The 16,910-nt window shown below is 35.1% G+C and overlaps 2 protein-coding genes across 5 annotated transcripts; both read right to left on the bottom strand.

Moving 5' to 3' along the window:
* Window positions 1-512: 512 nt before the first annotated feature.
* On the bottom strand, window positions 513-2,970 carry LOC130979695 (protein ROOT PRIMORDIUM DEFECTIVE 1). The gene has a single exon (XM_057903216.1). It carries the CDS (start codon window positions 2,909-2,911, stop codon window positions 1,493-1,495), a length of 1,419 nt encoding a protein of 472 aa, XP_057759199.1. The 5' UTR covers window positions 2,912-2,970; the 3' UTR covers window positions 513-1,492.
* Window positions 2,971-5,083: 2,113 nt separating this feature from the next.
* LOC130979948 (homeobox-leucine zipper protein ANTHOCYANINLESS 2-like) lies at window positions 5,084-10,310 on the bottom strand. 4 transcript variants are annotated; one of them, XM_057903517.1, is made up of 9 exons: window positions 10,022-10,310; window positions 9,759-9,840; window positions 8,431-8,651; window positions 8,195-8,312; window positions 7,408-8,088; window positions 7,179-7,280; window positions 6,907-7,092; window positions 5,966-6,508; window positions 5,084-5,766 (listed from the first exon to the last, which is right to left on the bottom strand). In XM_057903517.1, the coding sequence occupies exons 3-9, from the start codon at window positions 8,640-8,642 to the stop codon at window positions 5,404-5,406; spliced, it is 2,205 nt and encodes a 734-aa protein (XP_057759500.1). In that variant the 5' UTR covers window positions 8,643-8,651; window positions 9,759-9,840; window positions 10,022-10,310; the 3' UTR covers window positions 5,084-5,403. The 4 variants fall into 4 exon arrangements, with proteins under 4 accessions (XP_057759500.1, XP_057759499.1, XP_057759497.1 ...); XM_057903516.1 differs by having other exon boundaries at window positions 8,431-8,648; window positions 10,130-10,279; XM_057903514.1 differs by lacking the exons at window positions 9,759-9,840; window positions 10,022-10,310 and adding an exon at window positions 8,807-9,265.
* Between the last annotated feature and the right edge of the window lie 6,600 nt (window positions 10,311-16,910).

Genomic DNA, 16,910 nt, shown 5'->3' with positions numbered 1-16,910 from the left:
AAACTGTGGGGCCAAAAATAATAAAATATTCATTTTGGTTTTTAACATGTCTCTCTATCTCTATTCTCTACAGACTTTGCTATAAAGATTAATCTGATTTAAAATATGTTCTCAATTGGAATATAAACTTTCTATTTGGATGTGATTGAGCTCGTTAATCATGGCTAAATTTAACCATTTTATGCGAAAACAGGTGAAGCTGAAAAAGTAATGTATTTAAATATCACACAATTCATTGTCACTAAATATCTCATCATAATTGCTCACCAAATTAATGGTTGTAGCCTGCATGAAATTAAATGCACAAAGTCACAAACTACACATCCTTTTCTGTATAAATAACCCAACCCGCAAAAGACTATAAAGTTCCGCATATGGAATGTGATTTATCGCAAAAATAAAAGCACGTTACCTGACTTCTTATGTTTACAATTTATTCACTACTATAAAGTTATCACCTTATTCACCGAATCTGAAATTATTGTGATTTGCCTAAATCGAATAATCTTTAATTTTAGACCTTTTTTTGTGTGTGATATATTTATTCCAGCCCAGAGTATATTTGGTGTCAGATTACACGGGTATGAAATGAGTCCTGGGCTTCTGGCCCAACCCATTGTTTTCATGAACAGAATTTCCAATCAGACGTCAACAACCCAAGGTCATATTATACTTGACCCAAAGATAAAAAATAACAAGGGGGCATGGTATGATTTATGGCGGACTTTCTGCATGTTTCAATTTTCATCGAAGACTTCTCCACACTCCAAATCATTCTTCATTCATGTTTACTTATGATCTATTGTCAGGTAACGGGAAATCTCCAGAGATAAATAGGTATCATTAGTTATCTGCCAGCACACAGGATCAAAGGTTACAAAGCTAGCATTTAGCATCTAGTTCAGGATTTCACTCAATACATTGTCATTCATCAAGTACAAGTACATGATGCTTATCCAGTATACAATCACATCTTCTCAAGGGCATTTTCTGTCCTCAAGTAGTATATTAGTATCAAAATTGAGTACTGTGATTTGAGAATCTCATTGGAGTGGGGCACAAGCTTCACCAATTTGTGACTTTAAGCTTGAACCAGTTAATCCCTTCTTTCCCCAACTTTTTCTTCCGTATAATGGTTTCAGTATGTAGTATGTACAGATAAAAAACATGGTAGGTGACAAATGAGTCCATGAGTAAAAGGATATCTTCTTCCATATAATAATCTCCAAGAGCTGAGTTTGGATCAGATATCATCCTCAATACGATATTCCAATAAAGCTAAAATCCCTTAGTAGTGTTCCTCATCCTTCAATAGTTCAATGAGAGACTTAAAACACTTGGCCAATCAACATTAAAATTATCACTTTAGTTGAGATGGGGTATAAATAAGAATTATCCACTGTTTCAAAATTGGAAACTATATAGAGTGAGACACTCATCAATCGCAAAATTGGAAAAAACCCTTGATCAAATGATTCCCTCCTACACTAAGTTATGATGTTTCTTGCCTTGATACACTATCTTCATCAAAACTATTGACTTCATCTCCAACATCCGAATCAACATCTGAACCTATGTCCGAGGTCAAATTTCCCTCTTCATCCTTATCCTGATCCATTACATCTCCACCCTTGAAGTCCTCATAGGCATCCTCCACAGCTACCCTTGTTATCTGCCCCATCTCATCATCCAACCTGCTTCTCCTGTATCCAACCAATTCCCTGTCAATCCTCGCCTTCCGGGGGCTCAACAAGACCAACTCAGCCAGCTTCCTCCGCGCCAAATACAGATCATTTGGCTCAATCAACTCACCCTTCCTATAAGCCTCTCGCAGGAAAACCGTGTGGAGCTTCCCCTGGTTCCCCCTTGTCGACACGTAGAAAATCCCCTGGTGCTGGAGAAGGAAATCCTTCAACTTATTCGGCAGGTTCATCGCCTGCCGGAAGTGTGCGATCCTCTCCAAGGTAATCTTCTTCTCCACGGTCAATGACAACAACTCGTGGATTGAGGCAACAGCCCGCTTCTCCATCCTCTTTTGCGCCTCAATCGACCTCAAATCAAAGCCAGAAACATCCTCATAAGGGGACCAATAAGGTAACCTCTGCCACTTCCACATTGCAATCTTAAAATACTTCCCAATCTTAAAACCTGGTGGAAAATCAATTAGAAATGAGAACCTAACATCTTCAGCATCACCACCTCTCTCCCTGTAAATTCTCTCTCTAACATTCTCAATTGCACAGACTGCTAAACTAGGTTCTCTTTCTACAAGCTCAATGTATTTGTTCCTTCTCTCATTTGCATCAACTAAGCGAAAAAATTGAGGATACCTTAAAACCACCGAGAATTCGAAGTCGTCCGGTAACCCTAGAGCGGAGCGTGCGATCCTCACGTGCTCGAGGCGAAGCCGCTGCGTGTTCGACATCATGAGAAGCTTGCGGAGGCACGTGACGGCGCGTGGAACCTGAGCGAGCAATGCTTCATTCTCCTGCTTGATTTGGAGGATTGCCTGGCGCGTGAGGCGGCAGAAGAGCACGCGCTGCACGGGGTGCTCGAAGATTTCGAAGACGTGAGGGAACTTGAGGATGAAAGCACCGACTGTGTTGCGCGTGAAGCCTATGCGGTGCGCTAGGGTTTCGAGGCGCGAGATTGGGAGCGATTGGTTGTGCTCGTTGAGGATGATGTTCTGGACCTTGAGGACCTTCCGAGTTTTCTTCTCGACTTCCATGTAGTTGTCGTAGCCGTGGTCGCGAACCCTCTGCATTTTCTTCGGGATCGAGGTGGATTGCGACATTGCTCGCGTGGGATTGAAATTCGGATGATGGTGATGGTGATGCTGATGCTGAATCATAGGGATATTTTTTATCTTGCTTTTGATGAGCTTGGAGCTGTGTACGATAAAGGTTCGCATTTTGGGGATTTAGGGTTTTTGTTTTTCTGATGAGCTTGCTTCAGAGTTCAGCTGAGAAGTGAGCTTAACGACAGTGGAAGGGTATAAACGGCATTATACAAAACATTTGGGGCGGATTTGTAAAATACTGAAATTGATGTGGGATATTTTGGGCTTCAAGTTGGGTTGTGTTTCTCTCTATAGAAGGCCAAATTCAAAATAAAAAACAAAGAACCTCTTTTTGGGTCAAGAAATAACCTTTTATTGAAACACGTTGACGAGAAAAATTCGTGAAAAACTATTACTTTGATTTTTTTAATTACTTTTTTTTGTTGTAATTATTTTACATATTTCTAATGAGTTTCCACTTTGTTGTTGAGATTGTCATTTTTATATAAGATTTCTTTATTCTGTTATGTATAAATGGAATTGCAACTGCACACACATGTTTCACATTCTAACCCATAAAAGAAAGGAATATGACTATGAAACCAAATATTTTTTTTGGCAAGTCTACCATTTTTTTTAGCCATAACATTTTTTTTTACTCTCACACTCGTGTAGCTGCCTCTTTAAATATTTTACATATAGGAACTCAAGATAAATATTTTGGCTAACATATGTTGTTAATAGATCAAAGAGAACCATTTTTAACATGGTTAAGAAGAAGGTATAAAAAAAAAATTAAAATTAAAAGCGTAATTTATTGTCTGTTGGGAGAAGATTAGTTTTATTAAAAATAATTGGAGAGGCCACACTTTCTCTTGCTTCAGATTATTAGACAGTCTAATCTTTAATATTCATTTCTTACTGACTCAATTCTGGTGGGGTAAAAAAGAAAATAAAAAGCGACTAATCTGAATCCGCTGGGACACTATGACCCGTTCAAAAAAGGAAGAAGGTCTTAGTTTTAAAGACCTTAAGGCTCAAACCCTTACTCTATTAGGCAAACAATATTGGAGAGTAGCAACACATTTTACTTCTCTATTAGCCAGAATTTACAGAGGTAAATATTTCAAAAACGAAAATATTCTAAATGCAGAACCTGAAACACTCCCTTCTTAGGAGTGGAGAAGTGTTTTACAAGGTAGAAATGTGATGAAAAAGGGACTTACCTGGAGAATAGATAACGTTATAAACATTCATACGTTTGATGACCCATAGCTGCCTTTTCCATATCCATTCACTGTGCCAATAAATGCTCAATACTCGTTTATTGTTGCTCCCAAAGTAAAACACTTGATTATTGAAGAAAGAATTTGGAATCAGCCATTCATTACAGAGATCTTTTCAAATGATATTTCAATTAGAATTCTATTTTTGAAAATTGAAGGTGAAGATGACACACTCCAATGGACACTAAATAAACAAAAGAAATATGATACAACATCAGGCTATAGAGTGGCGTACCTATTCTTACACTCTCCACTTGAACTATGTCTAACTCATATGCAGCAAAAAGCTCTCTGGATTAACCTTTGAAAGATGAAACTCCTTCACAAAATCAAATTGTTTATCTGGAAGTGCCTCCATTGTCGGCTCCCCATTTTAGCTTAGATTCACCAGAGATTTCCTGCAACACCAACACTGTGTCTCCGCTGTCAAGAAGAGGGACAAAACAATCTCTCGCTGTCTTATGCAATGTCCAACTATGAGAGATGTTTCGTCCAGTAGTTCTCAGAGTTTGGCATCCCACCCATCCAATTATTGAATTTTGGTCTTAATAGAACATCATATTGGAGCAGCTTCGTTCAATGGCTGCTATTCTATGTTGGAACTGTTGAAAAGTTAGGAATCTCTGTTGTTAAAAGAACCAACACGGCCCAAACTTCTATTCTTGATACTTCCAATAAATTTTTTTCGAGAGATTTAATGTCTCCATATAGCTTCTCATTAAATTGGTCCACAAGTCCTATTCTCTTAAAAAAAGTCTACTTTCAATTCTTATAAAAAATTTTTTCTAATTTTCACCGTTAGATTTCTTTTTAAATGTGATTTATTTGAGATATCTCCATCATTCATTGTTTCTTGTCCTGAGATGGACTCATATTTCATTTACAAAATTTAATAAAATATATTTTTATCTTTGAAAAAAAAAACGAAACCAAATATAAGAGAATATAACAAATTAAAGTATGAATAGTGACAGTTCAGGTACTAAAAGCACATAAAATATAACAACTAAGATGAATATAACTACAAAATCAATATCCATAAGTTCATCTTAATATCTGTGTATATCATCATAGTCTATATAAGCAAAAGTGCAAAACCATGCATGAACCAGACTTGTTTTTCAGGTGAACGAGTCAATACCCGAACCACTACAATTGCGGTTCGTTCTTGACTCCGAACCCCTTTAACAATCACAACCCTCTTCTCTTATACTATTACTCTCATATTATTTACACATCCAAATATGTAAACCCTATTTTCACTTTTCGAAGCAGAAAATTATAGTTCTCTTTTTTATAAGAAACAAAATGAAAACGTAAAAGGCTGTGTGTGAGCAACTACGCAACTCCTAGTGAAGCTTTGATCTTCTGAATGGTGCCTGTGATGAGGTCGTTCACGGTTTCGACTGACTCCGCCGTGAGCTTGGCCGTGGGGAGGCTGTTCAGCAATATCTGTAGCCCAACTGTGAGCAGGCATCCGGAACTGCCACCGTCATCTCCGTCTTGTGTGCCGGAATGACCATCCGGATGAATGGTAAAGCCTGAAGGGATGAGAGCAACATATGTGGAATCTCCTCCACTCATTACCACTTTCAACGATTCCACCTCCACCGGCGAATACAGCAACGCCGAGCACGAGGTATCGTTCCATGTCTCCTGCAAAAACAGCGTGTTGTTGCTGCTCTCGCCGCCATTATTAGCCTACAAACATCCAAAAAATATTAAGTCTTATCCTATTAGATTAAAAAGAATAGTAAAAAACTCGCGTGCAGTTATTTTCATATAAAGTTGATAGTTGAAAATCGTTAGATAATAATTTAGTCAAACTTGTTAAATCATCTAACGAACTTCACATGAATATAACTACTGCATATGAGCTTTCGCCAAAAAGAACACTCACATTAGCTCGAAGGACCGATAAGGAATTTCCATCAACTTGTCCTTTAGAAATGCGAAGCATCTCCTTCATTTGTCCAATGCCGGATAAGATGACCCACTCCCCTCTCATCCGTTCGTCACGCAAGAAGTCAAACACCCTCTGCCGCGACACCGGCATCCAGACTGAAGTGGCCGCACACAAGACGATGCTAGGGGGCTCACCGGGGACATCAGTGTTTTTCCGGGTCATAACTTTGATTTCATCACCAACATTGCCGAGATGGTGTGTGTCCCATTTTTGCGATGAAGACAGACAAATCCCGGAAAAGAAGTTATTAGCCATGCGTTGCGCAAGCTTCAGCATGCTTCTCCTACCAGCTGGGCTTATGGCTGTGGCGTCCTCGCTTGGGATTGAAGAGGACATGTGTATTGCCAAACATTCACACTGCCTTTGGAGAGTGGCAATCCATCTAGGAGCGCCGAAGCCGAGGCCGGAAGCAATCAACGGCCGATACAGTTGGTGAATGAGACTCTCATCATATTGGGAATGTTCAACCCAAGTAATCTACAACAGTGAAAAAAAAGGGTTTATGTTGCAATCACACTTCATTGGCACATTGGTTTAGGACAAGTGAAAATATTAGTTATCATAGCTTCATACTCCAACTTAATGATAAAGAAAATGTTAACACAAAAACCAAATATAAGCATCAATATATTGTTTACAAAGCAAAGATTGAAGATCCCAAGAATATAAACAAGAGAAACATGTAAGGACAAATAACATTATATATACATTTGATATCATAACAAAGCTATGGTGGAAACCAAGTGCAATGTATTGGGAAACCAAAATATTGGCTATGAAAAACCTTATGGCATGCATTTGAAACTTACAAAAGAAAATATCACAATCTACGTAAAAGATATCTAAATCTTAATGTAAAATAGACCAACACTTGCCTTCGAGAAACCGTTGGGTGTATCTTGCACAAGAAAGCCTGATGGAAGCCTCTTAAAATTGCGACCAGCATCAATTGAAGCATCTACCACTGCCCACAACCCTTCTGCGTGCTGCTTGCAAAACCTGAGGAAGCTCAATTGACGAACAGGAACGAGTGGCGAAAGCAATTGAATCTCCGCTTGCATCTGAAAAGCATTATTATTTGACCCTCCTATCAGTCATCAGTTCCAGCCAAACAGGAAAGAAACAAACATTCAGAATAGAGACATACCACTTGCAAAGATCCATTTCTTGATCCACCCATGCCACTAGCTATAACATCAAGGGTTACAGCTCTAGAAACCATAGAAGGAAACATCTCCGACCATCGTTCCTAAACACAGAAATGGTCAATAAACTCATCAAATTATGAACACCTAGAAGAAAAGTATGGCTTCTAATGTATTGAATTAAAGGTTAAACATCATCAAAACCTAAGAAGTTGGCCAACATATTCATACCGGGTCCATCATTGTTTCAACGAGGGCTGAACTGTTGATTATTACTACACCGGTTTCTCTCGAAGCTTCAGTTACATATCCCGGAGATGTTGGAGAAATAAAAGAAGACATTCTTGCATACTCTTCTTGGTTCAGAATTTCCTTCCCGCCATCCATCTTAATCCAAAGTGGGCTATCTGCCTGAGCCATCTTGATTAATTCGTCCATAGCCACTAATGCAAGTTCCAATAGCATAGATCTCTCTGCATTGATTTCATTTCCCATCAACCCCATCGGTGATCTAATCCCGGAAATCGCAGGCAGAGTGCCCCCTGAAAAGTCCCCAAAATCAAGCCCCATTGACATGCCAAGACCGCTTGAACCACCACTAAAACCATTCCTCCCAATACCGAGCTCTAGACCAGAATTCGAGGCAGGCAAGGACATGGGGCTGGCCAATGATGAGATTGGCCTGCCGAGAAACTTGTTCGCCAAGGCACATATACGGTTCAATTCATCCTTCAACCGAGCATTTTCAATTCTAATCTGATGCTCATCAAATGAAATTTGCCCTGGAATGGCTGCTCCACCACAGTTGTTGCACATTGGGTTTGCCATAGCTTCCCTCATCACACTGTTCTCAGCTCGGAGCCTCTCATTTTCCTGCTTAAGAATCATGTTCTCATGGCGCTCGATTTGCGTCTGAATTAGAAAAAAATGATTCAATTACTCCTCTGTGCAAATTGCACGAAAAAAAAAAACCTGCATAATAAAAGTGTATGAACACTAATAATGTACCCCAACCAACCTTCATTTGGGTTCGTCGATTTTGAAACCAGAACTTGACTTGCTTATTCTCCAAGCCAAGCCTTCTACTAAGATCTGCCCTTTGCTTCTCATCAGGATGATTACAATCCTTGAAGAAACTATACAAAACCAATATAAGAAAACATTATTAGCACACAACTAGAGTAATAATCCTGAGTTTGGAGTAATAATCAAGTTTGCAACAAAAGAAGAATTCAGAATTTCATAAAGTCATACGCTTCAAGCTCCTGAGTTTGGTGAGGAGTGTGCCTGTGGTATTTCTTCTTCCTCTTTGGCTGATCATTAGCAGCTTCTTGATCATCACCAGATGCACCTTCAAAATTGTCGCTACCGGACCGGCTTTCATACCCATCGTCCTTAATCCTGCCCAGCAAACCGCCGTCAAAATGATCTCCAATAAGACCCAGTTCACTGTGGCCCTCCATCATTTCCCTCTGCTACATAATAGCCCAACAATTAGCCACCAAAACAACAACAACAATGAACAATAAGATGCACAAATAAACCAAATTAAAGGTCAACCAATCTTAAACAAACAAACAACACAAACACAACAGATACATAAAAGAACAAAGACAGACTAGAGAATTACATCGGAGAAAGACAAGGTAGGGAAATTTTGCTTTGACATTGAAATGAGAGGAGAAGAAAGAGGTAACTCAAAAGCTGAGAAACCAGGCATGAATGGTTCTTTGGAGAAATATCAGCCACAACTCTACCACCAATGTTCCCTCTTCCCACCGTTTTGCTGCTATAAAACGAAACCCTCCAAAACCCCCCACAAAAAGTTAAAAGCTAACAATTTTTTTCAATGGACCCTTTTTTCCTCAACCTATGTCCCAAAAGCCAAAAGCTTCTATTCTATGTTACCGAACACTCTACTCTAGTCTCTAATTCCTTTATCATATGACTACACCTTGCTACGGCACCTTTTCAGTTTGAACTTCATTACTCATCTTCTTGACCTTAAACCAGATTGAACTGAGCAAAAGCATTGACAATCTTGTAACATATTGCTAAAATTAATAAAATAAAACATATAAAGAAAAGTATATAGACAACCGAAAAAGGTGTTTGTGTTTGCTTGTCAACGGTCCTTGCATGACTTTAGCAGCGTTTTCTCTCTCTAGAAGGAAGAAAGTCTATTCTATTATGCCAGAAACAGATGAAAAGAGGAACCGGACAACAAAAGCCCTTTATTTCTGGTCCAAAGTTCACACCTACCTCTCTTCTCTTTCTCTCTCTCTAACCCCCCAAGAGATGAGAAAGCGTTACAAGGACTAAAACAAAGAAGGAGAAGAAGAAGGAACGTTACAACAGTTACAAATAATAAGAGATAATGCCACCCCCCATTTTATTTATTCACTGTCAGTACTGAAAAATTATGAATGGATAGAAAACCCAAAGGCCAAAAGTCCCCCAAGAAGACAAAGAGCCTTCTTTAATTCTTTTACTTTCCTTCTCCACAGTGAAAGCGATATTATGATAAGCACAAGAAAAGGGAAAAGATTGTGGAAAGTACAGAAAAAACCGATATAGCTTACCTTTTAGTTTGAAACAGTAACCAAAGTAAAAAGGTCAGAAAGCAATTTATTTTCTTTCACACACACACTCTCTCTCTGATGTCTGCGGAAGAGGAACAGACAGAGAAATTAGATAAGCATTATATATAATCATCAAATTATTTATTTATTTATTTATTTATTATCATTATACAATTCAACCACAAGTGAACAAAAATATTGTATTTTTTCTTTCATTGATTCAACAACAGAACTGAATAAAAAATTAGGCTTTGCTGACTCACAATGATATAACAGTAATCACAAAGTCAAATGCAATTCAACCCCCTCGAAATTTTGTTTTATCATTCTCCAACACCACACACACGTAAAAATAATAATAAAAAATTAACCTTTTTTAAAAAAAAATCAAAACCCAAAACCCATGAAATTGCAATAGGCTCTTCTACCCTTCATCCAATGGCATCTACAGTTGTCTTTTTCTCTCTAAATCTTCTATTCTGATGATGGTCCCTTTCTCTCTCTAGCTGCTGTTTCACTTTCTCTCTCTTCAATTGAGGGGAGGAATGAGAGTAATATATAGGACAAGGAGAGAGAGTGGGGTCCACTTCCGAGAGAAGGGGTTCGAGATTTCCGCCTCTCAATCGCCCTAGCGCGTGGCACACGCGCGTGTGCTCTGACATGACCTGATTCTAAGATTGCATTGACAACATTTGGAGAAACGTGCGTAAGGGTAATATGGTCATTTTCAATTAAGACGATAAGGCCGTGTTTGGGTGAATAACTGAATTTGGGTTTGAGGATCTTTGGTTGATCACTGGCGTGACCATGAGATTATGTGACAAATCTAAATTATTCAATTATAGGATCTTGCATGATTTTTCTTTGTTCAATTTGCAAAGAAGGAAAAACCAAGAGAAGATGTTTTTTGATAAGCATAGAGAAGATGATATTCACCAAGTCTTTTTTACGTATATTTTTATCCTAATTCTAATTATTTGAATCTTTTTTTTCTATATTCAACCTTTGAAGATTAGTTTAAAAGGAAACAAATCACAGATTTTTTTTCTTCTTTGTGTTGTCGTTGAAAAACACGCTTTTATTTATATTCTTTCAGATATGTTAAAATTTTTCTAAGATGGCAAGAAAAATTTGAATTCCATTGACCATTGTTGTTTTTGAAAGTGCAACCACAAGTAAAAACATATATAAGATTTTTCATGAACGCAAAACCTTTCTTGTTCCTTCAACTGAAACGTTTTAGTTTTTTAAATTAAGAGGTTAAACTCCCACGTTTTTTTTTTTAAAAATCTCATTTAATTTCAGTCTAATGTAACATTATTTCCTTTCCTTTTTAGTCTACATAAATTTCTTGCATTATCATTATTTTTGGGTTTTTTTAACAAAAAGAAAAACTCAACACTATAAAATAAAGCGAACAGAGGATAAAAACAAACGAAGAAATAGAAAAAAAAATTAATTAATTATAATTATCATCAACAATCAAATATATATATATATATATATATATATATATATATCATTTTTAAAGAAATTACTCATCAAATAATTTGGCTTATTGTCTGAAATTATTTAACATTATCAATAATCAAAATTATATTAAATATTTTTTTTGTCATAAGCGATATCTTTAAATATTTGTTTATTAATTTCCGTTTAGGAGGATCATAATTCTGGAATAGTATAATCAACCTCAACAATTCCATGAATGATCCAAAAGCACTTCCTTGGCTTGATGATTGTTCAACACAGCATCTCAAATATCACAATCCAATTTAATGATTTATTGTTCAAATCTATCTATCTAACATGTTTAAATATATTTTTTTGCCTATTTACGTAATAATTTTTCCTTCCCTTAGCTTTCTTTTTATGGATTTAGATTCTCTAAAGTTTGAATTTTACTTTAGACTTTAGAGAATAAAGTGTGATCTTTTACTTTTAAATAGTTTCTCTTTCATATTTATTATTAGTCCCACCTATAAAATTAATAGTAAAAAATTATACTTTACTCTTTAAAATGAAATTCAAACTTTAAAAGATCCAAATTCCCTTTTATACTATGGACTAGGAGTGTAAAGTAATAACTAAGCCAATCCATTTTAACACATGAGAACATAAATTAATAAGAATAATGCATGCCTAAAATTAGATAATACAATAACTCTTACCTAATATAGACATACAAAACTGCATTTAAAAAAAAATCATAATATCAAAGAAACAATAATTTTTAAAATTATTTTATTTATATATAATTGTATATATGTAATAATTTCTGTATAATTACATATTTATTATATATGTCTAATATTATGTATTTATTATAACAGTAATTAATAGATGTAAAATACGATAATTTTGGATTGATTTCTATTATCTATTAAATATTTTTTTAAAAATAGAAATCGGTATATGTATTTTTGTATCGCCTTCCATTCAAAAGTATTATATACAATTTTTGCATGATATGGTTGTGTATGTATATATATCTACTTTCTATTATGAACAAAACAATAGAATCTTTAATTTACAAGATAGATATATATGATAGAAGTAGAATATTAGGGTGTCTATATATATATATATATATATATATGTATACAAAAAAATGTTATTTGTTTTTTAAAATTTAATATGTTTTGTGAATTTTTAAAAAATTTATTATTATTTAATTAATTTAAATATCTATTTTTACGATACTAATTATTTAAAAATAAAAAATTACTTATTTTTATTTTTTTAAATTGAATAAAATATCATATTTAAAAGATATCTAATTATATTGATATGTATATACAAGCATTAGGTTCAAGAAAACAAAGGGACCTCATATCCTATTACTTCATCATAGTTAGAACTTAGAATTAAAAAGCATAGTTATGATACACGATACAATACAATATACGATACAATACGATATTTTTAATTAAGATAAATTTGGCTAGAGAGACAATAAAAAATATTGATCATGTGTACAATAGACTGTAATTTTGGTCTAATACAAAAAAAAAAAAAGATAAAAAAATTTTCAAAATAAGCATTCCTAACTCTAATTTATCGGCACCATTCACCCAAGGACCCTCTTTCTCTTAAAATTGCCTCTCAGCAATCATCCCACTCATCGACGGGAGAAGTTCCGCCACCGTCAACCATCGTCGCCCCCCGTAGTCCTTCTCCCGCGCGTCTCTCTCTGTCACCAGTAGCTATCAATGCAGAAGACAGGTCATTCCGCCGCGCGTCCGTCTTGCAAGGGTCATATCTCTCTACCACGCCGGAAGCCATTCTCGGGTCGTTTCAACTACCGCAGTATCTCTCTCCATCAATCTTATTCCTGGTCGATTAATGCCTCGGACCAGTAGCTACTACGGCACCCATTCCCGTCCGACATCGACCTCTCAGCAACCGCGCAGCTAGCGTTATTCGTGCGTTCCAAGTTTGGCCAGAAGCCCCCGCACCCAACGGCATCACTGTCCTCCTCAACGCACATCTACGTCACCGCTCAGCTTCCTAGTACCCGCACAGCTTCCTAGTGGCGTCACCATCACTCCCAAAATTTTTCTATTAGTGGAGCTCTCCACCCTCATCGGTGTATCAAAAGGTTAGGTGGTGATTAAGGATTTAGTTGATAACTAGATGTTAATTTAATGAATTTTGATGTGTCACTTGATTCTTCTGGTTCTGTACACCAAAGTTGAATTGTGAAAAATTGGACTCTATTGAATATGTTGTCGTTGTTGCTGGTTTACTTGATTTTTCTATTTCAGCATTCAAAATTTTGTCAAATTTTGGCTTAGTTAGTACAATAATTTTGGTATGTGGTACAGACTTCTGAATGCGAAGTCGTTTAATTTAGTTGACTGTAGTCAATCCTTGTTTGATTTAACATGGATGATTACTTTACTACGTATCCGGATTGTTAGTTTTCATTCTAGCGATTCCTTTTTTTTTAGGCTAAGTAATTGATTTTTTTGCATCATATGCTCTATGGATTGTGAGTTTGTTGAACACTTAAGCACATATTTAGTTTGCGTATAGATTACTGATTATTTTCTTAAATTATTTAAATTGGTGAACGAAAATTCTATACTTGATGAATAAGGGTTTAGCTGATAACTAGATGTTCATGCAATGAATTTGACTGAATTACTTGATTGCTATACTTGTGTACACAATGATTGAATTTTTAAATATTGGACTTATGTCAACAGATTGTGGATGTGACTGGTTTCCTTCCTTTTTGTATTGTAGCCTTCAAAATTTTAAGTATCGGTTTAGTTAGTACCATAATGTAGATGATTACTTTACTATGTATCTAGATGGTTGGTTTTCATGCTAGTGATTGCTGTTTGTTTTGAATTGTGAGTTTATTGAACACTTGAACACATATTTAGTTGAGCACAAATTACTGATTATTTTTTTAAATTGCTTAGATTGGTGATAGAAATTAATTATACTTGATGACTAAGAATTTAGCTGATAACTAGATGTTCATGCAATGAATTTGACTGAGTTACTTGATTGTTCTGCTTCTGTGCACCATGGTTGGAGTTTGAAATATTGGACTGGTTTAAACATATTTCTTATATTAGTTGACCTAATGAATGGTTATTTGAAATAAGACGAATGATTATATTACATTGTATACGGATGGTTGAGTTTCATTCAATAAATTAATGTTTGTTTCAGTTGAGTGATTGATCTTTTGCTTGTTTTAGTTTATGAATAAAAATTATTTTCAGTTATGTGAAAACGTGTGAAATAATACCCCAAAGTCGCATAGACCCTTAACCACTATCCCGGTGCTATAGTTATCCACAACCTTACCAGTGCCCCTATCTGTCACAAGCATTTCATCATACAGCTTTCTTGCAACCTCAACGTTTCCCCTTTTGACCAAACAATTCAGCAACGAATTAGAAGCGACAACACTGGAGAAACAACCATGCACTTTTCGCACTGTATAAAATAACCATAGGGCAGCATCAACCATCCCAAAATCTCCGTAGGCTCGAATCAGAGAGTTCAAAGCCTCATGGGTAGGTTTCAAGTTCCCAACTTTCATGTTGTTCAGAACCAGCTTGATCTCGGAGAACACTTTGAATCTTGCCAAGAGCTTAAGAAGAGAGGAATAAGCAAAGCCATCGAGGGAATAAGAAAAGGATCTCGAGTTAGCCTAGTCGAAGAACTTCAAACCCAGCTCAGGGTCGTGTATTCGGTCTAGAACGAAATGGGCAACGTCCGAAACTAGAACCTCAGATTCTGCAAAGCGAGACTCAAGGGAGTCCTGCCAATGGGTGTGGGTTGCCAGTATTCGAACGGCGTCAATAACGAGATTGTGGATACAGGGACTGAAGCGGGTCGGCATAAAGGTGGTGGCTTTGGAGTGGTTACGGGATTTGATTTGAGCGAGGATGGCCTTTGACATTCGATTTTGAGTGTTATGGTGCCAATCATTTGTGAATGACAAGCTCTCTTCTTGGAGCTGTTTGATTTATTGTTCAACCAAATTTTGTTACAACCGACAGAAGGTTTAGGAAGGTTGAGGAAGGTAGAAGGTTAATTGTATCAAGATCTGGACACTAAACGACGTCGTATCAAGACCTGGAGGCCATTGAATCAAAATGGCGTCGTTTTGTTACTGTGCCATGTGGGCAATTAACGAAACACATTATCCAACGTTAGTCAACTTAGCAGATGAGATGACGGAAGGACTAACATGATCATATTCGTTATTTTTTGAAAACAATTTTGATTAATTTTATTTTTTGAAGACTCACATGAAGGTCAAAGTATCTTTCAGATACGATTTTAAATATTAACTCACAAAATTAATGAAGGATGGACAAAAACAATAGGTGTCATATTATGTATATATATATAAACAAGCCACGTTGGCTTTTTTTTTTTTTTTTTAATGGCTTAAGTCAAAGAAAGGAATCAAGAAAATTAATGTTAAACAATAATTATAATCAAAGTGTCATAAATTAATAAGATGAAAGTGGCATGTGTTCTCATTGTATATATATTTATACATGCATATAAAACCACATTTCAATTTTTTTTTCTTTCATATTGGCTTCGGCCAAGAATGGATACACGTTATATATATATAAAAGCCAAGTTTCAAATCTCTTTTTTCTTTCCCTTAAAGGCTTCGGCCACTTTTTTTTTCTTTTGTTTTTTTTAACTTTAATAATAATAATAATAATAATAATAATAATCAATTTAATTTTTGTTTAATTAAAATATTTTTTGATAAATAATTTAAATTTAATAAAATAAATAATAATTAAATTAAATTTTAATAATTATAAAATTCTATTTAACTATTTTTGTTGAAAATAATTTTTTTAAAAATTACATTAAAATTCGGGATTTTATACATGTATAACAAACGAATAGGGGGAGAGAAGCGCGTCTGGCCAATATTACTTGAATAACTTGAATGCATTTTTTACATGAATATAGAACATTATTGAATGTAATTAAGCTATTTATTACAAGACGTGAATTATTTATTTAATTAATTATATTATCATTGGGGTCACAGTTGGAGCAATAATTACATGCATGCCCAAATCATCAACTTGGAATATGGAATGATCTACTAATTCGGTCTTTATCTATTTTTTAGAATAATACAATGCGATCTTTCAAAAAAAAAAAGATCCATTTCAGTCCTTATCTTTTATTTCGTGACACAATGTAGTTCTTGTAACTTTTTTTTGGTCAACTTTAAACAGAAAATATTGATGTGTCAGATTCAAAAATGGACATGAACCTATTTGTCTCTAAATTTAAATTAGTTAGGAGTTTATTTATCTTTACTTTTTAAATATCTTTTTCAAATTATTTTTATTTATTATATTAATATTTTTTTAAATAAATTATTAAATATATAGTATAATAAATACAAACTAGTTAATAAATTATTCAAATTTAAAATATCAATTATTATGAAACTAAATAAATAACTCTCAAATATAATTTTTAAATATATAAATAATAAACATTAAAATATGGTTAATACATTAATAATAACCCTCTGAGATTAGGGTTATTAATTTAATGCAAAGATATCAAATAGAATTATTAATTTAGTTTAAAGAGATAAAAAAATTAAATTTGTTATTACTCAAAATTTTTTTA

This window comes from Arachis stenosperma, chromosome 5, assembly GCF_014773155.1.
Source record: "Arachis stenosperma cultivar V10309 chromosome 5, arast.V10309.gnm1.PFL2, whole genome shotgun sequence".
Classification (NCBI taxonomy): domain Eukaryota; kingdom Viridiplantae; phylum Streptophyta; class Magnoliopsida; order Fabales; family Fabaceae; genus Arachis; species Arachis stenosperma.
The sequence above is the reverse complement of the archived record's forward strand: the minus strand, read 5'-3'. Positions and strand labels throughout refer to the sequence as shown.